Source organism: Salmo trutta, chromosome 10 (assembly GCF_901001165.1).
Source record: "Salmo trutta chromosome 10, fSalTru1.1, whole genome shotgun sequence".
NCBI classification, from domain to species: domain Eukaryota; kingdom Metazoa; phylum Chordata; class Actinopteri; order Salmoniformes; family Salmonidae; genus Salmo; species Salmo trutta.
The window spans coordinates 19,376,281-19,401,193 of NC_042966.1; the positions used below are offsets into that span (position 1 = coordinate 19,376,281).

The 24,913-nt window shown below is 41.6% G+C and overlaps 1 protein-coding gene across 1 annotated transcript; it reads right to left on the reverse strand.

Moving 5' to 3' along the window:
• Positions 1-228: 228 nt before the first annotated feature.
• Positions 229-18,033, reverse strand: glp2r (glucagon-like peptide 2 receptor). Its single transcript, XM_029764777.1, has 13 exons — positions 16,936-18,033; positions 13,161-13,275; positions 12,850-12,954; positions 10,880-11,001; positions 3,976-4,082; positions 3,458-3,614; positions 3,073-3,232; positions 2,863-2,923; positions 2,628-2,694; positions 2,093-2,181; positions 1,827-1,965; positions 1,581-1,622; positions 229-1,451 (listed from the first exon to the last, which is right to left on the reverse strand). The coding sequence occupies exons 1-13, from the start codon at positions 17,023-17,025 to the stop codon at positions 1,071-1,073; spliced, it is 1,635 nt and encodes a 544-aa protein (XP_029620637.1). The 5' UTR covers positions 17,026-18,033; the 3' UTR covers positions 229-1,070.
• Between the last annotated feature and the right edge of the window lie 6,880 nt (positions 18,034-24,913).

Here is a 24,913-nt window from a genome sequence, read left to right on the forward strand (position 1 = left end):
AGAGTGAAAAACCAAGCAGCGGTGCAGTTCTTGACTCAAACCGGTGCGCCTGGCACCGACTACCATACCCCGTTCTAAGGCACTTACATATTTTGTCTTGCCCATTCACCCTCTGAATGGCACACATACACAACCCATGTCTCAAGGCTTAACAATCCTTCTTTAACCTGTCTCATCCCCTTCATCTAAGCTGATTGAAGTGGATTTAACAAGTGACATCAATAAGGGATCATAGCTTTCATTTGGATTCACATGGTCAGTCTATGTCATGGAAAGAGCATGTTTTGTACACTCAGTGTATGTATTATGATTTTTCATAAAACTCATATTTTATATAGTGGAACATTACTCATATACACGTAAACAAAACGATACACAAAGGTACTATACAAAGAATCTGTACAATGATACAACAACACCAATCTCATTGTCTATCCAAGCAATGAGTTGTATCGCGTCCTCGCTCCTCGCCTCCTTCTCAAACCCCATTGGACGAGAAAGCCAGGGTTCTCCCCTTTGACCTTCTCCTCAAATGGGTTTTGAGAAGGAGGCGAGGAGTGAAGACACAAGGAGTATGCAATTGAGATTCTCCCCATCTGTCACCCGACAAGGCACCTTAACAGTTCATAACAGTCCAGAAAGGGAAGTAGCAGGGTTTGGGAGTAACTGATAAAAAAAAAACAGCTAAAATATTGTAATCAGATTACAGATACTTTTGAGAAACTAGATGACTACTTCTTGGATTACTTTTAAATTCAGAATGGATGTTTGTTTCGGTTTTCTTTAATGACAAGCAATTCAGCATTGAAAAAAGGCGCAAGTTTAATTTCGTTCCACCTGAGCGAGTCTGACCACAAGTCAGAGACCACTATGATGACACACCAAATGCGTTTGATGGATCCTTTTTATCTTCTTCTAATGCCTCTTCTGGGGAAAATAATCCAAAAGTAACTGAAAGTAATCAGATTATGTTACTGAGTTTGGGTGATCCAAAAGTTACATTACTGATTACAATTTTGGACAGATAACCTAACCAACCCTGACAAGGAGTGTCCACAAGATGGAGGAGGTCAGAACTCGCACTCCTCCAGTATCTCCTCCATGGTCTCTCCCAGCGTCATCTCTCCATCGCTACTTGACAGGCTCTTCCTGGTGTGGAACTCCAACCCTCCCGTGTCTCTCTCCCTATCTCGCCACCCTGACACCTCCCCTCCTTCCCCCTCTCGTCGCCCTCCTTGCCCCTGCAAGGCCACCTGCAGCAAGTGGGAGTGTGTGGCAGGCCCACCCCCCTCCTCATATGATTCGCTCTGCTGGGAGCCATGGGGGCGTCGGCCTCTAGAGCACTTCCACAGATGTTTGAGGGGCTCGCCCTGGAAGTCGATGCAGGGCGTGACCTGGAAGTGGTTTGTGAACAGGAAGAGCTGCCATCGCTTTTTCAGCTCCGTCTGGACCTGGAGATAACAGATTTTTATTTATGTTTTTACTTGTATTTATTTATTATTTTCTATTACGATTAGAACGATTTGTTAAGCTAACACTTAGGCTACAGTAAATTGAACTGCTAGTTTGTGGACAGTTACCTCTACGTTGGCAAAGCAGTACAGCACAGAAACCAAGAATCCCTGAGAGAGAGGTATGACACATAATGATTGTATTCAAGGTAACAAACTCTACCAGACCATTTGCATTTATTATCAAGACAAATTCTTTCCCTCTAAATGCAGTTCTTAATGGGATCAGGATGTTTTCCTTTCTTTACTCAACAGGAACAATTAAACATTTGTTATGGTCTTGTGGAAGGTGGCCATTTTGTTATCAGTTCTTACCTGGAAGGAGCTAAGGGTGAGGTTAATGAAGTTCCTGGCATAGCGGCTGCTTCCCTCCACACTCTCATCTATCAGTATAGTGAAAACTACCTCGTGGATCCCCAGTAGAGGGATCAGGACTATCGTAGCCCTGGCCAAGCTAACAGAGAAAAGGAAAGGAGTTTTGGCATTCAGACTGAACTGGGGCTCAAATAAAATAGTTGCTTGAGGGTGCTGGCTACTACTATCACAGATTAGAGTAAACCTTTAGAGTGACCGTAGCCTACCTGTATCTGTAGTCTGTGAATTTCACTTGGTCTGCCTTTAACTTTGAGAGCAGCAACATTAGTATTTTGATGAATATGTAGAAAATGACCTGCAACACAAATCAATTATATATTTTTTCTGTAAAACAGTAGGAGATGCTTATGTTTTGAGGCTGGTGTGTAAAAAGTAAACTGTGTCTTTAAGAGGAGAAGCCCTATCTTATTGGGATCAGTGCACCGTAACCATTCTGCCCTATATGACATGCTTGTGACTGATTCTGACACCCACTGCTCTGGCTGACGTCTATGTCACATGGTCTCAACTATTGATCTTAGACATCCCAAAATCGGTGTGAAATCAGTGAAAAATCACAGGAAATCTCACAAGAGCTGATGCCCCCAGTGTGTCAGTCTTGTGCACTTTTGGAGTACACTGTAGAGTCATGGTTTGATAGACGATTTATCGTTGTGTCACGTTCTTAGATATCAGTGGAGCATTAGTTGAGTGGTGATACAGGAGGTTGCTATAGGTTATATATTGTAGGTTGCTACTCACCAACACAGATAAAGTGATGGGTCCCCGTATTATCCACCAGATCCATCTATTCTCATTGTTCCAGCACCTTAGGACAGGAGAGATTCAAGCAAGATTTGGGCCTACAGCATCAGCTTGTATCATAGACTATTGGGTATTTACACAGATCAGTACTGATTGATTACTTTACGAGAGCAGACATAAATATGATCAGAAGTCTTGAAATGAGTGGTGGAAATTCTCCCAAAATACTTACCCTTTATTTTCATATAGAACTTTGCTCACAGTCCATGGCACCACAAACACGAATGGAGTACCTTTAGCAGGAGCAAAAGTATTTTGTCGCCATAGGTTGACAACTTATCTTCATTAGAGCCTTACCCCAACCAATCAGAATGTGCGTTTTAAACATTAGCGCCTTACCTCAGCCAATTAACATGTATCTTATAAACATTTAGAACCATACCCCAGCCAATGAGCATGTATCTCTTGAGCAGTCGTCTCTTGGTGAGGACGTCGGTGAACAGGAGGGTCTGGAGGAAGATTGCTTCTACCAGGAGCCAGAAGTAGTTACAGGCTACAAAATACTCCATGGACACCCGAGAGGCCTTACATACCACCGTTATCTACAGGAAGATGAGATATTAGATGTAATAGGATATATTACAGTGCCTTATCCTTGTTGAATACATTTATTTTACATAATAGTCTCTTGTGACAGACGTTAACGTAAGAGCACACCTGAGATTTTGTTCTGGGTGCCCGAGATTTCTTCTATCATAACAAATAAGTATTCTGAAGGCCAGCATGGTTGATTTTTTTTTAAAACAAACTCTACAGGACATGAGTACCACTGAATTGGAGTATGAGTTCCACCCTTGGTCGTCACTGGGTAGCTTGGTGTACATGACATGTAACACGATCTCCTTTATGAAGACGGCTATGGCTCTCAACATGAAGGACACAAACAGATTCATGTGGATGTAGTTCCTCGTACAGTGGAGCTTCCTGGAAGAGACAGAGGTTGGCATTGACGCAAACCCACCACTGACTATTTAGTGTGGAAATTGATTATGTGATTATGCGACTAAGATGAATGCTCAGTACATAGGCAATCCATTGTGGTTTATAGTGATCAATAACATAATATGTAATCTTGTTATTCTGCTTCCCCTGGTATCCATTTTATATTTTATTATCAATTAATGACATTGAACACTGACCAGTGGGTTTGAATCAATGCCGTGACTAAGGAGTATGTCATTGCTTTGCAGTTGTGTCATCGCCCTACGATAGTAGAATTCATCATAATCATCATTAACATGTGCCTAACCCCCTGACCCCTGCGCTCTGGCCCCTTGACACTAACCTGAGAATGCCCATGAGCAGAGTGGCCAGAGAGAGGGAGGAGAGGGACAGAGAGTAGCCGACGATGGAGATGACCCTCAGGGCTGCATGGCGAAACCACTCATCCTCCTGAAAGACACAGACATGGAAAAAAAGAAGTGAAAAAGAGGCAATTGACCTCAACCTCTGAAATTCACTTAGATATTACATTTGATGATACAATGGAAGCAATACATGGTTATAACATCTACAGAAAAGACAGAAATGCAAAAATATTAGGTGTTGCCATTTATACACTATTCAGAACCACATTCCTGTAAAGCTTAGAGAGGATCTCATGTTAAATACTATTGAAGTAATATGGCTACAGGTTCATCTGCCTCACCTAAAGCCCATTCTGGTGGGAAGCTGCTATAGACCACCAAGTGCTAACAGTCAGTTTCTGGATAACGTGTTAAATGGTTGATAATGTACACAACCAGTCAAATGTTTTAGAACACCTACTCATTCAAGGGTTTTTCTTTGTTTGTACAATTTTTTACATTGTAGAATAATAGTGAATATATCAAAACTATGAAATAACATATATGGAATCATGTAGTTAACAAAAAAGTGTTAAACAAATCCAAATATATTTGAGATTCTTCAAAGTAGCCACCCTTTGCCTTGATGACAGCTTTGAAAGTTTCTTTTAGTGCAGTTTCAAAAACTATCAAGCGCTATGATGAAACTGGCTCTCATGAGGACCGCCACATGAATGGAAGACCCAGAGTTACTTTTGCTGCAGAGGATACGTTCAAGAGTTACCAGCCTCAAAAATTGCAGCCCAAATAAATGCTTCACAGAGTTCAAGTAACAGATACATCTCAACATCAACTGTTCAGAGGAGACTGTGTGAATCAGGCCTTCATGGTTGAATTGCTGCAAAGAAACCACTACTAAAGGACACCAATAAGAAGAAGAGACTTGGCCAAGAAACACAATCAATGGACATTAGACCGGTGGAAATTTGTCCTATGGTCTGGAGTCCAAATTGGAGATTTTTGGTTCCAACCGCCGTGTCTTTATGGGGGTGTGGGGGTGCTTTGCTGGTGACACTGTCTGTGATTTATTTAGAATTCAGGGCACACTTAACCAGCATGGCTACCACAGCATTCTGCAGCATTATGTCATCCCATCTGGTTTGGGCTTAGTGGGACTATCATTTGTTTTTCAACAGGACAATGACCCAACATACTTCCAGGCTGTGTAAGGGCTATTTTACCAAGAAGGAGAGTGATCTGCGTCAGATCATCAGGCCTGCATCAGATGACCTGGCCTCCGCAATCCCCCGACCTCAACCAAATTGAGATGGTTTGGGATGAGTCGAACCGCAGAGTGAAGGAAAAGCAGCCAACAAGTGCTCAGCATATGTGGGAACTCCTTCAAGACTGTTGGAAAAGCATTCCAGGTGAAGATGGTTGAGAGAATGCCAAGCGTGTGCAAAGTTGTCATCAAGGCAAAGTGTGGCTATTTGAAGAATCTCAAATAGAAAATATAGTTTGATTTGTTTAACACTTTCTTGGTTACTACATGATTCCATATGTGTTATTTCATAGTTTTGATGTCTTCACTATTATTCTACAATGTAGAAAATAGTAACAATAAAGAGAATCCCTTGAGGAAGTAGGTGTTCTAAAACTTTTGACCAGTAATGTATGTGATATAAACAGAGAGGTATATTTTCTGGGTGATTTAAATATTGACTGGCTTTCATCAGGCTGTCCACTCAAGAGAAATCTTCTAACTGTAACTAGTGCTTGCAACCTGTATCGGGTTATCAATCAACCTACCAGGGTTACAAATAAGCACAGGAATGAAATGATCAACATGTATTGATCACATCTTTACTAATGCTGCAGAAATTTGCTTTAAAGCAGTGTCCAAATCCATAGGATGTAGTGATCAATTTGTAAGTCGCTCTGGATAAGAGCGTCTGCTAAATGACTTAAATGTATATGTAAATGATCACAATATTGTAGCCATATCTAGGAAAACCAAAGTTCTAAAGCCTGGGCCTAGTATAATTTATAAGAGGTCATACAATAGGTTTTGTAGTGATTCCTATATTGTTGATGTAAAGAATATTTGTTGGTCCATGGTGTGTAATGAGGAGTAAACAGACACTGCACTTGACACATTTATGAAATTGCTTATCCCAGTTACTAATAAGCATGCACCATTAAGAAAATGACTGCTAAAACTGTTAAAGCCCTGTGGATTGATGAGGAATTGAAAAAAATGAATGGTTGAGAGGAATGAGGCCAAAAGGAATGTCAAATAAGTCTGGCTGCACAACCGATTGGCAAATATACTGCAAATTGAGAAATTGAGAAATCATGTGACTAAACTGAATATAAAGAAGAAACTAGATTATGAAACAAACATCAATTATATAGAGAATGTCAGTAAAAAACTTTGGAGCACTTTAAATTAATTTATGGGCAAAAAGGCAAACTCAGCTCCATCATTCATTGAATCAGATGGCTCATTCATCACAAAACCCACTAATATTGGCAACTACTTTAATGTTTTTTTCATTGGTAAAATTAGCAAACTTAAGCATGACATGCCAGCAACAAACACTGACACTACACATCCAAGTATAACTGATCAAATTATGAAAGACAAGCATTGTAATTTTGAATTCCATAAAGTGAGTGTGGAAGAAGTGAAACAATTATTGTTGTCTATCAACAATGACAAGCCACCGGGGTCTGACAACTTTGATGGAAAATTACTGAGGATAATAGAGGACAATATTGCCTCTGCTATTTGCATATCTTCAATCTAAACCTACTAGAAAGTGTGTTCCCTCAGGCCTAGAGGGAAGCAAAAGTAATTCCGCTATCCAAGAATAGTAAAGCCCCCTTTTCTGGTTCAAAAAGTCAACCAATCAGCCTGTTACCAACCCTGAGTAAACTTTTGGAAAAAATGGTGTTTGACCAGATAAAATGCTATTTTGCTGTAAACAAATTGGCAACAGACTTTCAGTACACTTATATTTAAGGACATTCAACAGTGCTTACACAAATAACTGATGATTGGCTGAGAGAAATTGATGATAAAAAGATTGTTTTGTTAGACTTCAGTGCGGCTTGTGACATTAAAGATCTTAGTATGCTGCTGGAAAAACGTATTTGCTATGGCTTTACACATAGGGTGTTCTTTAATGGAAGCCTCTCCAACATAATCCATGTAGAACCAGGAATTCCCCAGGGCAGCTGTTTAGGGCCCTTACTTTTTCAATCTTTACTAACAACATGCCACTGGCTTTGAGTAAAGCCAGGGTGTCTATGTATGCAGATGACTCAACACTATACACATCAGCTACTACAGTGACTGAAATGACAGCAACACTTCACAAAGAGCTGCAGTTATTTTCAGAATGGGTGGCAAGGAATAAGTTACACGGAACCCAAACCGGCTGTGCGCGAGCACCATCGTGCGTACATTCATTTTGTCCCCCCACACCAAACGCGATCACGACACGCAGGTTAAAATATCAAAACAAACTCTGAACCAATTACATTAATTTGGGAACAGGTCAAAAAGCATAAAACATTTATGGCAATTTAGCTAGTTAGCTTGCACTTGCTAGCTAATTTGTCCTATTTAGCAAGCTTGCTGTTGCTAGCTAACATGTCCTGGGATATAAACATTGAGTTGTTATTTTACCTGAAATGCACAAGGTCCTCTACTCCGACAATTAATCCACACATTAAACGGTCAACCGAATTGTTTCTAGTCATCTCTCCTCCTTCCAGGCTTTTTCATCTTTGAACTTAAATGGTGATTGGCATCTAAACTTTCATAGTATTACTACACCGAACAGCAACACAGTTCGTCTTTCAATCACCCACGTGGGTATAACCAATGAGGAGATGGCACGTGGGTACCCGCTTCTATAAACCAATGAGGGGATGGGAGAGACAGGACTTTCAGCGCGATCTGCGTCAGAAATAGAAAGGAATTCTATTTTAGCCCTTGGCACTGCAGACTCTTGTTGACGCGCGTGAGCAGTGTGGGTGCAATAATTGAATAACATAGATTTCTACATTTATTTTGCAACGCTCGAGCACGCGACGCGAGCGGTGTGGTCAGCCTATAGTCCTAAATATTTCAAAAACTAAAAGAATTGTATTTGAGAGAAATCATTCACTAAACCCTAAACCACAACTAAATATTGTAATGAATTATGTGGAATTTGAGCAAGTTGATGTGACTAAACAGCTTGGAGAACCCTGGATTGTAAACTTTCAGGGTCAAGACATGTTAAACATTTCTTAGGGATAGCCCCCTTTTTTCAATAACTTGAAGAGTGAGCAAACTACTTGACATTTAGTGTGAAGTCACCCAGGTACATTTGGGCAAATCATGAAAGAGACATTTACATTAATATTACACTTTTCTGCAAGAATATCATCAAATCTGTATACTTGGACTTTGATTTAGCTTTTTCAGTATTAGTAGCCATATTATAAGTTCAACATTTGCAAACAACCAGTTTTCATAACTTCATAACTCTCCATATTCTTAGAATTTTTTTCCAAAAGGAAAAGGCTGGCTGTCACACAAGGTTAACAGCTACATTTTGCGACAGATACGGGGTTTCCCGGATACTCCCGTAAAGCCCAGCTCATTGACTATCTAGCTAGCTTATTGCTTATTTGACAAAGTTAGAGTCGATCAAGTGAAGACCGCCCGCGTCATTGGCGTGCCATGAAGGCATCACTCTCTGACCAAATTTGGTGTCCTATAGGATATACTACACCCCTAATGATATAGGGAAGTCTGGTTACGTTCTAGGATCTCTGAGGAATACATACGAACGTGATATGACTGGTTGAAACAACGTTTAGGGTTAGATTTTTAAAGATTCCTTTCTTTGCAAATTGAACGAGTGGAAATACTAAATCGAACGTGCATGCCATATGGACCTTTTAATGATATGAAAAATGATTTTATCTAACAAAACAACACTTTATGTTATTTCTGGGACCCTTTGGATGATAAATCAGAGCAAGATTTCAGAATGTAAGTACACATTTCACCTTCAGAGGTGAATTTATCAAACCTATTGCGGTGAAAAAAGTGTTTTGTTGTTAGGAGCTCTCCTCAAACAATAGCATGGCATTTTTTCGCAGTAATAGCTACTGTAAATTGGGCTGTGTGGTTATATTAACAAGAATGTAAGCTTTCAGGCGATGTTAGACACTTATATGTACCGACATTTGTTGTTTCTCTAAAATCTGCGATCGTGACACAAGGCGCTGCATGATTTGCAACTATCCCTCCTACAGGCCCTAGATTTGTCGCACCTAGACTACTGGACAACACCCTGTCGTTCTCCACTAACATCAAGGCGGTGACCCGATCCTGTAGGTTCATGCTCTACAACATTCGCAGAGTACAACCCTGCCTCACACAGGAAGCGGCGCAGGTCCTAATCCAGGCACTTGTCATCTCCCGTCTGGATTACTGCAACTCGCTGTTGTCTGGGCTCCCTGCCTGTGCCATTAAACCCCTACAACTCATCCAGAACGCCGCAGCCCGTCTGGTGTTCAACCTTCCCAAGTTCTCTCACGTCACCCCGCTCCTCCGCTCTCTCCACTGGCTTCCAGTTGAAGCTCGCATCCACTACAAGACCATGGTGCTTGCCTACGGAGCTGTGAGGGGAACAGCACCTCCGTACCTTCAGGCTCTGATCAGGCCCTACACACAAACAAGGGCACTGTGTTCATCCACCTCTGGCCTGCTCGCCTCCCTACCTCTGAGGAAGCACAGTTCCCGCTCAGCCCAGTCAAAACTGTTCGCTGCTCTGGCACCCCAATGGTGGAACAAGCTCCCTCACGACGCCAGGACAGCGGAGTCAATCACCACCTTCCGGAGACACCTGAAACCCCACCTCTTTAAGGAATACCTGGGATAGGATAAAGTAATCCTTCTAACCCCCCCCCCCCCCCCTTAAAAGATTTAGATGCACTATTGTAAAGTGGTTGTTCCACTGGATATCATAAGGTGAATGCACCAATTTGTAAGTCGCTCTGGATAAGAGCGTCTGCTAAATTACTTAAATGTAAATGTAATGTAAATGTTCAGTTGTGTGGTCAGGTGCCACAAAGAGGGACTTTCAATTGGCTCAGAACAGGGCAGCGTGGCTGTACATAGAGAGCTAACATTAATAATATGCAGGGCAATCTCTCATGGCTTAAAGTGGAAGAGAGACTGACTTCATCACTACTTGTTTTTTTAAGAGGTGTTGAAAAGCTGAATGCACCGAACGGTCTGTTTAAACGACTAGCACACAGCTCGCACACCCATGCATACCCCACAAGACATGCCACCAGAGGTCTCTTCACAATCCCCAAGTCCAGAACAGACTATGGGAGGTGCAGAGTACTACATAGAGCCATGACTACATGGAACTCTATTCCACATCAGGTAACTGATGCAAATAGTAGAATCAGATTTAAAAACAGAAAGAAATACACCTTATGGAACAGCAGGGACTGTGAAGAGACACACACACAGGTACAGACACACGCATAAGCACACGGGCGCTGGCACACGCACTCTACACACACTTACATTGTAATATTGTTGTATAGTGGTATCATACATTTTGTGTTGTGGATATGTGGTGGTGTGACAGTGCATGTACTGTTTTATCTTTTATGTTTTATGTGTAATATAAGTGTCTTAATGTGTTTGCACCCCAGAAAGAGTAGCTGCTACCTTGGCAGCAGCTAACGGGGATCCCTAATAAAATACAAATGGTAAATTTTGAACTGGGGTATGATTTATTTTTGACGTTTCAGTTGCAAGGCCTTTTCCAAATGCAAGGCAAGTCTCCACTCTGTTTCCTCTCACAGCCTTTTCCTCACCTCGGGTTTAAAGAAGTCTTGGTTATCACATTCTGTCTTCTCCCGCCAGACATCCGTAGAATTCTCCTGGAGTCGCCAGGACCCATTGGACAGACACTCCATGTACACTCTCCTGGAGTCATCTGGGTCAGGAAGAGAAGCAGAATGACTAGATCGGTTATGGAGAGATTTGCTCACGTTCCAACCATGTTGGAAGGCACATTTAACTGTGCTTCTAATTGCGTGGTACTATATGAAATGTTATGATGTTGTGTTGTGACATCACATGACGTTATAGATGTATGAATGTATGGATATGTGTGATATTTATTTATTCATAAGGGACAATGCGCATAAATCAACATCAATATTACAATAATGAAACATCCATGTAAATGTGCCGGGGTTAGCCGGGGTTAGCCAAAAGCTAATTTGCACCTGGGCAGGTAAGGGCGTTTTCACAGCCACTATATAAATCCTCACTAAAACAATACAAAATATATCATTCTAACAACAACATCAACAACAACACTATCATCAACTGTCGTCTTACATATGAGGAATCACAGATAACTCATGTGTACAGGTTTGGATAGATTTGAGCCTAGTTTTCAATTTTACATTTGAAAATACAATAATCAGTGCAGCTTCTCAAGTCCATGGGCATTGCATTCCAGTATATTGTAGCTCTAACAGAGAAGGCCATTTGAACAATTTTACTGTGTCGAAAAGGGACAACGCAATCCCCTCTAGTTACTGCCCTTGTTATCCTGGAGGTGCTTTCCTTGAGCATGATATGCCGGCATAGGGGTGGAGAGACAAGACCTTTCAGGATCTTAAAGACAAGGCTTGCAAGGCTCTACATCATGCTTAAAGCTATCCAGACTAAATAAATGATCTATGTAAATTATATGACAATGGTGGTAATTGTTTGGTTTGTTATCAAGTGATTCAATTGGTTTCAGATTAGTGGCTCCTGCCTGTGACCAGCATGTGAGGCAATATCTCAAATGTGAGAAGATTATAGCATGCCTAAAGTTGGATAATCCATACTTGACTGTGTTAAGCACCTTCTTCACATGTTTCTTAAATGTCAAGTTGGAGTCCAAAATGACGCCGAGATACCTGAAATTAGACACAACTTTCAGACGCTCCTCATTAACAAGAACAGCTTGTTGGGAAGAATCAATGGATTTCTTATAGAAGTACATATGTAACAGTATAGCTTCCGTCCCTCTCCTCGCCCCAACCTGGGCTTGAACCAGGGACCCTCTGCACACATCAACAACCGACACCCACGAAGCATCGTTACCCATCGCGCCACAAAAGCCACAGCCCTTGCAGAGCAAGGGGAACAACTACTTCAGGTCTCGGAGCGAGTGACGTCACCCGATTGAAACGCTATTAGCGCGCACCACCGCTAACTAGCTAGCCATTTCACATCGGTGACACATACAAACAGTCTTTAAATGCATGCAAGAATTAGTCATCCATTTAGAAACATGTACCATAGCTTCAGTTAATTTGTTAACAACTAGTTGTCTATTTTTTTGTGTACATACAGAACTGTATCATCTGCATACATCTGCATGTTAACTTGTGGGCAAACAAGTGTGAGATCATTTATATAGAGGGTAAACAGAAGGGGGCCTAATATTGACCCTTGTCGGACCCCGAAGTTATAGTAAAGAGAGTCCGACTGAGTGTCCCCCAAACAAACCCTTTGACTTCTGTTTGTCAGATAGGAATACATCCAACTAATGACTTCAGTGGACACAGTAAGGGAGGATAGTTTGGATAGGAGGACCTCATGATTCACAGTATCAAAGGCCTTTTTAAGATCCAAAAAGACTGACTTCACCACCTATGTCCAGTTTAGATTTAATGCACTCCAAAAAAATAGCAGTTGGCTGTTTCGGTAGAATGGTTAGTTCTGAATCCAAATTGCATTTGATGGATTGAGTTACCCTGAATGAAGCCTCCAGACTCACCCTTTGTAATCCAGGGAAGGTAGGAAGGACAGGGCACTGACACGTTACCGGGGGCTGAGTGGGGCCAACACACAAACACGTCAACCATCCCGTTACAGTAGATTCCTGAAAGGACAAACAAGTAAAGAGTAAGAGACGAACAGAAAAGTACACAAATAATACAGTTCTATTGCTTAACGGAAAATTAATTTCCATATAGATCAATTGCTGCCCTGACAGTGTGGCTGCAATTAAATGACAATACACATTGTAGCGGGAAGAATGGTACATTGATACATGGAACTGGCCAGGGCCAAAAACAAACTGCTCACCAGTTTCTGAGAAAATGCTTTCTGCTAAAATCCTGGTGCAGTTCTCCCTATATTCATTCCGTTTAGAGATCAACTCTTCAAGTTTCATCTTCGTGGCGTCAGTTAATGTGGGATCCTAATAAAATAAAATCAATCACAGAGCCCACCATCTTTCATGTGAAATAAGACAGTTATAAAGAGAGGAATATTTTATGATAAACTATACATTTTTACCACCCCCAACAATGTGCCAGGAAGACTGAGGGGAATGTGGTTTTAGTGAGAGTCCACAAGATGGCAGTATTTGAGTAGAATTCCTGTTGAGCTATCTAACTACCCAACCTCCATCTTTGGTAGGCGTCTGTGTAGGCAATTTCACAAGCCTTGGGCTCAATTCAAACCGTATTGCTGAAGTTCAGCACTGTAGTGCAATTGAAATGTAACGGTAATTTCCGATTGAGCCGACATATGCAAGGCTAACCTTGAATGCAGTCTCCGCAGACGCAGGAACATTGTCTTAAATTTTTAATCGTGCTATAGCGCTGAACTTCGGCGATACAGATTGAGTCGAGACCCTAATGTCATGTGGTCTAAACTAATAGAAGTAAATGCACCTGTTTCATTTACTCTGAGAAGAGAAATCAAAATGGGAGATTTGACCAGCAGTAACTCAGTTAGGCTGCGTTTACACAGGCAGCCCAATTATGATCTTTGGACAATTATTTGCATAGCTGATATCTATCTGATCTTTCCCTAATGTGTAAACATCAAAAAGAACTACAGGGAATGTAATCTTTTGACTTCCAGTTCATACAGTACCACCTCCATATGGCTGCGTTTACACAGGCAGCGCAATTCTGATCTTTTACCCAATGATTGGGCAAAAGATCAGAATTGGGCTTCCTGTGTAATCTGAATCCTGATACAAACCCGATCCTCCATATGCGACCTCTGTCTGGATGCTCAGATTCGATTTTTTTGCTCTTAAGTGGTTTGATGCTGCGTTCATAACCAAGTGGGAAGGTGGTCATTAACAGTTGTGAATTTGTAAATAAAAGTTGGATCCATTCACGTGCTTTGAACTCATTGAGAAACGCTGATTGACTAATGGCCAACAAGCTGTAAGTACAGACATCATGATTGTAAACCAATTATAGCGTTCAAAAGACAGAATAGATTTTTATAAATAATGTTTAGTTTTTACATCTAACTGCAGAAAATGCTGTTATCGAGGTAATTTCCTTAGTAGGTGATGTCAGACCTCAGCATGTGGGACAAGTCGGAGCTCAGGGATGATAGACGAGTTTCCAACTCGTAATTACGAGGGACATTCAAGTGGATTTTCCCCCAGTTGTATGTGGTAAATACCACCTTCCCACTTGGTTATGAATGCATCATTATTGCACATGACCTGTTGTTACCATGACAACCACCCCAACATTTACAGTAGTAGTAATGGGAAATGAGCATTACATCTGTTTGCTACTTCAGAGGCTACATCAATGCGAATGCGCAAATCTGATTTTAGTCACATGTAAAACTGTTTGAACATTCCAAAGAATTTCTGAAGTATAAAGAAAATCTGATTTGGGTTCTTAGGGTGGCTGTGTAAACACAACCTTATGCCTATTCATGATCTTGGTCCAAAATGTAAAGTGACTGCCCAGTATTTCCAGATTTCTATGAAATATGACTTATACATTTTCCTTACAAATCTTTTTAATGAAGTATGTTAAAAAGCAGCTTTTCTGTGTTGCAATTGTGTGAGCATACCCCAACAACAAAATGGTTAATGGTGTGGGCGTATACCAGTCGAAAAAAATATTAACGCAAGTAGACCGCTGATTGGCTAGCTCACCCTCTTCTAGACTGCTGATTGGCCAGCTCAAGATTACGTTATGCTCTATGAGGAAATAGCAAGCATTTTTTAAATGGTCTGTTTGAGATACAAGTTTGAGGTGCGGTTTTTGAAGTGTTTTTTCTCCAATTTATGCTTTGGCCACAAATACGAGTATCAACAACCTTATTTGGATATGAGTTAACAGAATATTAACTTTGAAAGGTAACTGGGCAGATACTTTAAGATATCTTACCACATGATTTGGCAATGTTCTATACAAATAAAACATTGACAAAACATAATAAATTCAATTATTCTAGTGGCAGACCAACCCTTCTCTTCTTTTCGTAAAGTAAACAGAGAATCAAGGTTTTCCCATGTAGAATCTGTTTTCCACAGGTGGGGTACAGTACCATAGATATATAATCCAATGGATTCTGTTTCTATGTGCGGTACTCTTTCTCTGACCAACATTCCCTGCCTTGCCTTCACACTCCAATGGGGATACATACTGTATATCTATCTGAACTATGTAACCTCCCTGTGCCTGTCCATTCTATTCCCCCTCCACCACCACCTGTTCCAATGTGATCTGTCCTATCCTAGGAGCGCCCTGACTTTCTAACGCTTCAATTGACCCCTTCTGTCTCTTGTCATCAGGTTTTCTGGACAGCAGCTATCACGGAGGAGTGTGTGTGTGTCTGTCTGTCTGTCAGATCTCTCACTACTATCTGGGGTGAAAAGAAGGTACAGGGGCTCTCCACTTTAAAATCCACTGAGACACTTAAGGGATTCTGAGTTTAACTCAGTTACATATTTGGACAGGGTGCTGATATAATTGAGGGCCTGGGAATCAAATCCGAGCGTTCTCTACTGAGATCATGTTCATCATATAGTATGTAGCTACTATTGACTAAAGGGATGTATTTACCGTAAGTACACAAGGTAATACTGAAGGTATAGAGTTTTAGGAGTTACCCAGATAGAATCATACTTTGGAAATGTGTCGGTGTATTTTTGTGCTGTATACTGTATGTCCGTTTCTGGCTGTTCTGGTACATTTTGCTGCATATTTTGTGATAATATTTATGTCTGGAGTGATATGCATGGCCATATGTGTGCCATGCCATGCCACCCAGTACATTATCATATAGCCATGTTGCTAAGCAACTCCAAAGTTCTTGCAAATCCCAGTCGCATAAAACAAAATAAAGATTTCATACCATAAATTCAGGGCTTATCATCTCACTGTGTCAGTGAGATAGACTATGGTTTTACAGTTCAACGGTAGCAATTCATCCTCTCAATCAGATAAAGGAGAACTGGAATCTGGAGTAAATTATGCTTCTCTGTTGTGAGGTTGGAATATTTGTGAGATTACTTCAATTCACCTTTTTAACAGAATATTAGTTTTTTCATATTTTACTGAATATTCTATATGTACTATAGATGTTCAAATAAATGCTCAACAAATAAATAAAAAACGTTTGTATTTTTTACTGGCACTCCCGACAGGAAACAAGTAGGAAAAGTTGTAAAGGAAATATCAAATGGCTCCAAAACTGGTTTAGAATCAATATTCTGGAGAAATTGAATTCAGATTAGTATATGCACGTGTGTGCCCTGCTTGTGTGTGTATGTGTCTGCATATGGGCAGGCAGGTACCCAAGCGGTTAGAGAGACGAGCCAGCAACCGGAGAGTTGCCAGCCAGTTTGAGTCCCGGGTCTGAGAGGAAAAAATCTGTTTGGGAAGTCAGCTGGCAACCGGAGGGTTGCTATTATCAATTCCTAGAAGCCATTGCCTGCCGTTGTACCTTGAGCAAGTCACTTAACCTCAATGTGTGTCTTTCGGGGGCGTTGGGATAAAGCAGATTTTAGTTGGACTTTGTGCTGACAAATAAATTGATCTTAATATTAATGTGTGTGTGTGTGTGTGTGTGCAGCTCACCATCTTACCTGCAGACTGGAGAGGAGCAGTAGGAGTAAAGGAGAGAGTGTGGGACTCCCCAGTGTCCACCCCCCTCTGTGCCAGGCTGGTCGTAGCATGGGTATGGCACTTTGTTTACATATAAGCTGGATGGTACCTCATCGACCCGCCTGCCACCGATGCTCTCTTCACACTCATCCTTGTCTTACCTCTCAGCATCCACACCACACGGAACCAACACATGGACCAGCCTCTTCTCTAAAGTGTCCAGTCCTTTCACCAATGTGGTTTTCCAGGTAAAGATGATTTGAGACTTGTGAACGTTTTATGTGCTTGGTTAAGCTGACTTACTCACGGTGTAGTCTGCTCTCAGTGTTTGGCTTCTGAGCTGATTTTTGAAAGGCAGTGTCTTCTCTCTTCAACGTAGGCTTGCCTCAAAACAGTGGGTTTTGGGGTAAAGATGATTTGTGATTGGTTTAGGTACATTTTTATAGGTGCCTGGTTGAGATGGAGCCGTCTTCTTAGGATCGTTGTTTCACTTCTTTTAGGCGTGGGTTGATATTCTGAAGGTAAATTCTTCCTGTAACTCTTAATGTTTTGGGAATAAATAGTGTTCTTCTCTTGGTTAACAGGTGTTTAGTAAAGATATCCAGGCACTTATTCTAGTTGTGGATTCTTTTGGAGCAACGTTCCCCATCTCATTGAGGCTTTAAACGAGACACTCCTTTTTAAGTTGTGATCAGTTTGATAAAGTTTTCTCCGACATCTCTCCTAGTTTTAGTATTTTATAAAGTTGTCCTCTGTCCTAGTTGACGTGTGTTAGTAAAGTTGTCCTCTGTCCTAGTTCACAAGCATTAGTTAACTTGTCCTTTGTCCCTCACCTAGTTGACGTGTATTAGCAAAGTCATCATTGTCTTCTTAGTATTTGGTAAAGTTGTCTTTGGCTCGTCTGCCTGTCGCTGTGTGTTTGGTTAAGTTGTCTTCGTCTCAAGCTCATTCTCAAGGGTTCTGTTGTCTGTCCTCCCTCATGTCCTGAACGCGACTGAAAGTGTCTGTGAATCCTCACCCATCAGTCTGCCTCCCCTTTTTCTCCGCCCGGCCTTGTCCCAGCCAATCAAGATAAGACAAGGGAGAGCTATTTTACTGGAGTGACTTTATAGTCCAGGAGGGGAACGCACACACAAGCAGAAAGTATATACACACACACACACAAACACACACACACACAAACACACACACAAACAGTCACATCGTAAGGTGTGCAGTGTTGATCCATGACTGGGGCTAAAGGTTCAGTGGCAATTTTATGTGGGTGGTTCTCCCAAAGTAAGAGGGCCTCATCAACAGTATTTGACACTAATGGGATCTCTGTGTGGTCTAATGGATCTGCAAACGCACCACAGGAGCTGCAGGGGCCATGACCAAACACACAGGATGGATCATAAGCCATAGAAACATGTTGTACTACCGTTCATGCACTGTGCAGATGGTGCAGCCCAAAAAATACATTACTATTAAATCAAATCAAACTTTTCCTAAGTGTACTATTGTATAAGTTTAACAATAAGTAGCGCTTTATAGACAACGAGAGGGGGGGTTAAAACTATGTTTGGAAGTAAACTACATTCCTTAGACATTTAGAAAGAAAGAGAAAAGCTAATCAATTGATAACCTTATTTCACTATGACGTCACAGTGTAAACAATGTGCTGTACGAGGGCGGTTGATTCTAGTGTTGTTTACACCATTATTTACCGCATTGTTTACATGTTGACATAATAGGGAAATAGGGTTATAGAAGAGAAAAGGAACCTTTGTAACAAGGAACAAGAGAAAAGGTATAAACACCTGTAATAAAAGGGAAACATTACGTAGAGGAAGATCAGATACATGGAGGAAGATATGACTCAGCCTATGTAGACAATTCTCCCAGTCCCCACCGATCAATGGTTCTTTGTAGGACTGTCAGTGTGGGGAGGGCCTGAGGTGGCAGTCTGCCGGGGTTAACTCGCTTCTAGTTTAATATTAAAGCCCTACTATAGCTCTGCGGGGCCAGCTTTGGTTGTCACAGAGTCACAGTGTCCTTTGTTTTGCCACGGGGCTTTCCACAACTGTAAAAGAACAAAATATCAGGGGGTTGTTATGGTTAGGGTTAGGTTCGAGTCGAGGTGTGGACATGAAGCTAAGGTTGGGATTAGAGTTGAGACTAGGATTAGGATATGGACAGCTAGGCTTAGTTATTTATATGCACATCTAGTATTTCTCAGGTGCTAGGCATAAGAACATAATCACACAGGTCATGCTATAAAACAACTGGAGAATACCTGGCCTCACCACATCAACCCACAACTATTTATCCTCACAGTGTTGTGCACTTCACAGGTGGAGGATTGAAGGAGTTAGTTATGCTTCCGATTGACAGCCGTAACCTAACGTCAGCTATTATTTACATTTTAAAATAGGCTTACATCCACTTTGTGAGATAATTTGCTACTGAGAGTAAGGATATCTAGTGTAAGTAAAGGCAATTACAGTATAGTACATCACATTACACTAATGTAGAGAGTTTACTGACCTTCACAAGAGCAGGGTGTAGTAAAATCCATGTTAGTGTGGGTAGATCATTCAGCCAGGAATGAAATAAATGCACAGTATCCTTTGGTGCGAGTCCTGCTCTTCTGATGGACTGTACATCCATCTGATCATTCTATAGATCATAATTTGATAGTATGGTATATTATGATGGAAGACACACCTGTCACTTTTTGTGAAATGGGAGGAAGTTAAAAGCATGGCTGGTTTGTTTACATGAAGAGCTAACCTTAGTAATACATCAGCTGGTACGTAATTGTGTTTTCATTACAGAATGATCTAGTGCTCTGATAAATATAGGGGGCAGATTTGACAGTGAATCCATCCAGGTGACTCTCCATGGTATAGGGACTATGAAGATGCAGGAATTAAGGCTCCACTGTGACCCAGTCATGGCATCATTTGTGACTGTGTGATATACAAAATATCAAACTGAAATTAGTTTATTTTACTCTTGGTTCCATAAGCATGGCTGTAAAAAGTCCTGATACAGTCATATATCAGCATTATCTTCACTAACAATAAAAAGCTTAAGAGGGTTTAGACGACAATTACAATATATAGAGAAATTCTCGCAGGTCCAGGACAACGTAAATGTGATAAAAGCAATTTCATGGAGACATGGCCTTAGGACAGCCCTGGTATTGCTACCCCATGCCAAGGATCCTCTGTGTGTGTGGGTGTGTATTTGTGTGTGTGGGTGTGTATTTGTGTGTGTGCATGAGTGTGTGTGTGTGTGTGTGTGTGTCGAAGCTGGACTTGGTCCGAGACGAGAGTGAAGAGGCTGTCAAAGAGCTAATGTGACGGTTCAAGTGTGCCCATTTGAAACACATATAATAGTAAGACACTCGCCAACTGAACTGAAGCTTCTCCCACTAAGAGAACTGTCTGGTTTGTCACTCGTCTGTGATGTGTGCCTCACTCACATTGAAATAAAATCAAACCTATTTCATCATAAAAACAGGCCAAACCTGTCACAATAAAGTTAAGGATGGCTGCTTTGGCAAGTCCTACAGTCCCATTCGGACAGACTTTAGTTTCATCGTTTTGGATGCTGAGACGGTAGCTTTAACTGTCTCATTTAGTTTTCACACTATACTAATGAGCATTTCATTCCCCAGATCAGAGTTTGCACACAGCAGCTTATAATGGGAGACAGTCAATGAAGTGTTTGTGTCTTTTCACTCATTAAAGAGAGATATTACAGTAATGATCTGTCTGGGTTTGTTTCCTGCGAGCTTGGCTTTGACTCTGCCAGTATTTTAGCTTCGTCTACTCTCAGCCATAGCAATGAACTTGCCGTCTACTCTCAGCCATAGCAGTGAACTTGGCTTGAACCGTGAAGATGGCAGTATTTACTTTGTTGTGGTTTTATGACATGTTTGTGCATCACGGAATCACTGTACCATTCTCTCCCATTGTCATGAGAGCTTCTCGTGAGCACTGGAGAAGCAAATCTAAACAAAGGATTCCAGACCCATTTTGTTGTCTCGTGTCTTAAAACGGGTCTGGAGTAGATTTTAAGTGCATTCCCATGATCTTTTATTTGGAGGTCAACATATATAGATAAAAAGGCAAAATACATAGCTAAGAAGTACTTTCCCAAGAGTCTTTTGTCTCTTACGAAGTGTCCTTCTTTGTCTTTTTCACTTTTAGCTCAAAACATTTTCAGCTGATTTGTAGTCAGAACGCCAACATGGTGAGTTTTAGGAATACATTACAGCAGGGCCCTTTCAACAACAAATACCCAGATATGCCAAACAACAGTATGCTGCCAGCAAAGCAGGCCACTGAGGTACTAAGACAATTGTGAGAGTGAACTAATTGATACATATATTTTCAGATAAAGCTGTGCTCGTGTTCGACATGGCAATAACACTGTGAAAACTGATGTCCGAACCCTTCTGCTTCAGTATGGATCCAATATGGGTCAGAGGTATTGGATTTCTGCTTTTTCAACCAAGGGGAATGACAAACCGAAACAGGCAGTTCTTTCTGGGGGGGAATATTTGATTTGTTGTGTTTTCTTTCTGCATCACAAGCAAATATAATCCTGAGCTACTGAAAAATGTCCTGATCGCAGGTCTCTGAGACATTCTGTACATTGGAAGAATCATACAACACTGGCACCAGGCAAATACAACCACATACAGTGCCTTCAGAAAGTACTCAGACACCTTGACTTTTTCCAAATGTTGTTACGTTACAGCCTTATTATAAAATGGATTAAAAAAATATAAAAATCCTCAGCAATCTACACACAATACCCCATAATGAAAAAAGGTTTTTAGAAATGAGTGAACACAGGTTTTTAGAAATGTTTGCACCTTTATTAAAAATAAAAAACCCAAAGACTCTCAGACCATGAGAAACAAGATTTTCTGGTCTGATGAAACCAAGATTGAACTATTTTGCCTGAATGCCAAGCTTCCACGTCTGGAGGAAACCTGGCACCATCCCTACGGGGAAGCATGGTGGTGGCAGCATCATGCTGTGTGGATGTTTTTCAGCGGCAGGGACTGGGAGACTAGTCACGATCGAGACAAAGATGAACGGAGCAAAGTACAGAGAGATCCTTGATGAAAACCTGCTATAGAGCAGTCAGGACCTCAGACTGGGGAAAAGGTTCACCTTCCAACAGGACAACAACACTAAGCACACAGCCAAGACAATGCAGGAGTGACTTCGGGACAAGTCTCTGAATGTTCTTGAGTGGCCCAACCAGAGCCCAGACTTGAACCCGATCGAACAGCTCTGGAAAGACCTGAAAATAGCTGTGCAGCAACGCTCCCCATCCAACCTGACAGAGCTTGAGAGGATCTGCAGAGAAGAATGGGAGAAACTCCCTAAATACAGGTGTGCCAAGCTTGTAGCGTCATACCCAAGAAGACTGTAATATCTGCCAAAGGTGCTTCAACAAAGAACTGAGAAACGGGTCTGAATACTTAGGTAAATGTGATATTTCCGTTTTTTTGTTTATATTAAAAAGCGAACATTTCTAAAAACCTGTTTTTGCTTTGTCGTTATGGGGTATTGTATGTAGATTGATGAGTGGGAAAAAACAATTTAATCAATTTTTGAATAAGGCTGTAATGTAACAATATGTGGAAAAAGTCAAGGGGTCTGAATACTTTCTGAAGGTACTGTACATAGTTATTATTTTGTATGCGTTAATGTTTATGACCACAGAGAGAATGCTTGACAAAGGTAGATAGTGCCGATGTTAGTTGTTATTGGACAATGAAAAAGACAGTAACCTACTGTAGGCCTGTGTTAACATTTTACAACAACCATACAATTACAAAATGTACTGTACACAAAGATGAAAACAAACTGATAACGAAGACTCGTTCAGGAAAAGTGCATGCATTGTTTAAAAATTGCGCATTATGCTCAAAATCATAATTTTCTAAAACATATGAACGGTGTTATAATTTGTACTGTAGACCTACATTTCCATGAATCATTTTACATGAAACCCAAGCTCAGGTTTTTAGAAATATCACATTTTTTTTCTTAAAGTTTTCTTGAAACCAACCAAAACAGGCATGAATCCAGTTTTACAGACATACAGGTCTGCTCAGCCCCACTCTTCAGGTCCATCACCGGCATGTAAAAGTGTCAGCGTTGTGACACCGCTGGGGTAAACAGCACTCTGTGTGAGGAGAGTCCTGGGCCGGTGCACTGAAGTTTGTTTACCACTTGCTGTAAATGGGTTAGAATGTGTTTAGCACTCAGGACAGGTGATATGTTGGAAGTTAAACAGGTTGCTGTGTGGATACGTAAACTGTTTGGTTCTGTGCTGGCTGCTGGGAGTGTGGCGTGAGAAAGACTGAGCAGGAGTTGTCCAACCTACCTCCCTGCCCCCCGAAAGGGATTCTATACCGTGCGTGTGTGTGTGCGTGTGTGTGTGTGTGTGCGTGTGTGTGTGTGTGTGCAGAGTGTTTACATTCTTCCCTAGGCAGAGAGTGATGGCAGGGCCCCAGGTGGCGGGCTTATGAGCGCAGGATTCATACCAGGAAAAACAAACAGGCAGAGAGAAAATGAAAGAGAGGAAGGGAGAGAGGCATAGAAAAAGAGAGAAACTTAAAGAGAGAAACAGACAGAGACAGCGAGAGAGAGAGAGAGAGCGCCTGGAGCTTGGGGAAGCTGCTAGAACATCAACGGAGCCAAAAAAATAATAACAATATGGGGATGAGGTAGTTGGATGGGCTATTTACAGATGGGCTATGTACAGGTGCAATGATCTATAAGCTGCTCTGACAGCTGATGCTTAAAGTAAGTGAGGGAGATATGAGTCTCCAGCTTCAGTGATTTTTGCAAGTCGTACCAATAATTGGCAGCAGAGAACTGGAAGGAAAGGCAGCCAACGTAGGAATTGGCTTTGGAGGTGACCAGTGAAATATACCTGCTGGAGCACGTGCTATGGGTGGGTGCTGCTATGGTGACCAGTGAGCTGAGATAAGGCGGGGCTTTGTCTAGCAAAGACTTATAGATGACCTAGAGCCAGTGGGTTTGGCAACCAATATGAAGCGGGGGCCAGCCAACGAGAGCATACAGGTCGCAGTGGTGGGTAGTATATGGGGCTTTGGTGACAAAACGGATGGCACTGTGATAGACTGCATCCAATTTTCTGAGGAGAGTGTTGGAGGCTATTTTGTTAATGACATCGTCGAAGTCGAGAATCGGTAGGATGGTCAGTTTTACTAGGGTATGTTTGGCAGCATGAGTGAAGGATGCTTTGTTGCGAAATAAGAAGCCAATTCTAGATTTCATTTTGGATTGGAGATGCTTAATGTGAGTCTGGAAGGAGAGTTTACAGTCTAACCAGACACCTAGGTATTTGTAGTTGTCCACATATTCTAAGTCAGAACCGTCCAGAGTAGTGATGCTAGATGGGCGGGCAGGTGCGGGCAGCGATCGGTTGAAGAGCATGCATTTAGTTTTACTTGCATTTAAGAGCAGTTGGAGGCCACGGAAGGAGAGTTGTATGGCATTGAAGCTCGTCTGGAGGTTAGTTAACAAAGTGTCCAAAGAAGGGCCAGAAAATGGTGTCATCTGCGTAGAGGTGGATCAGAGAATCACCAGCAGCAAGAGCGACATCATTGATGTATACAGAGAAGAGAGTCGGCCCGAGAATTGAACCCTGTGGCACCCCCATAGAGACTGCCAGAGGTCCGGACAACAGGCCCTCCGATTTGACACATTGAACTCTGGCTGAGAAGTAATTTGTGAACTAGGCGAGGCAGTCATTTGAGAAACCAAGGCTGTTGAGTCTCCCAATAAGAATGCGGTGATTGACAGAGTCTAAGGCCTTGGCCATGTTGATGAATACAGCTGCACAGTATTGTCTTTTATCGATGGCGATTATGATATCGTTTAGGACCTTGAGCGTGGCTGAGGTGCACCCATGACC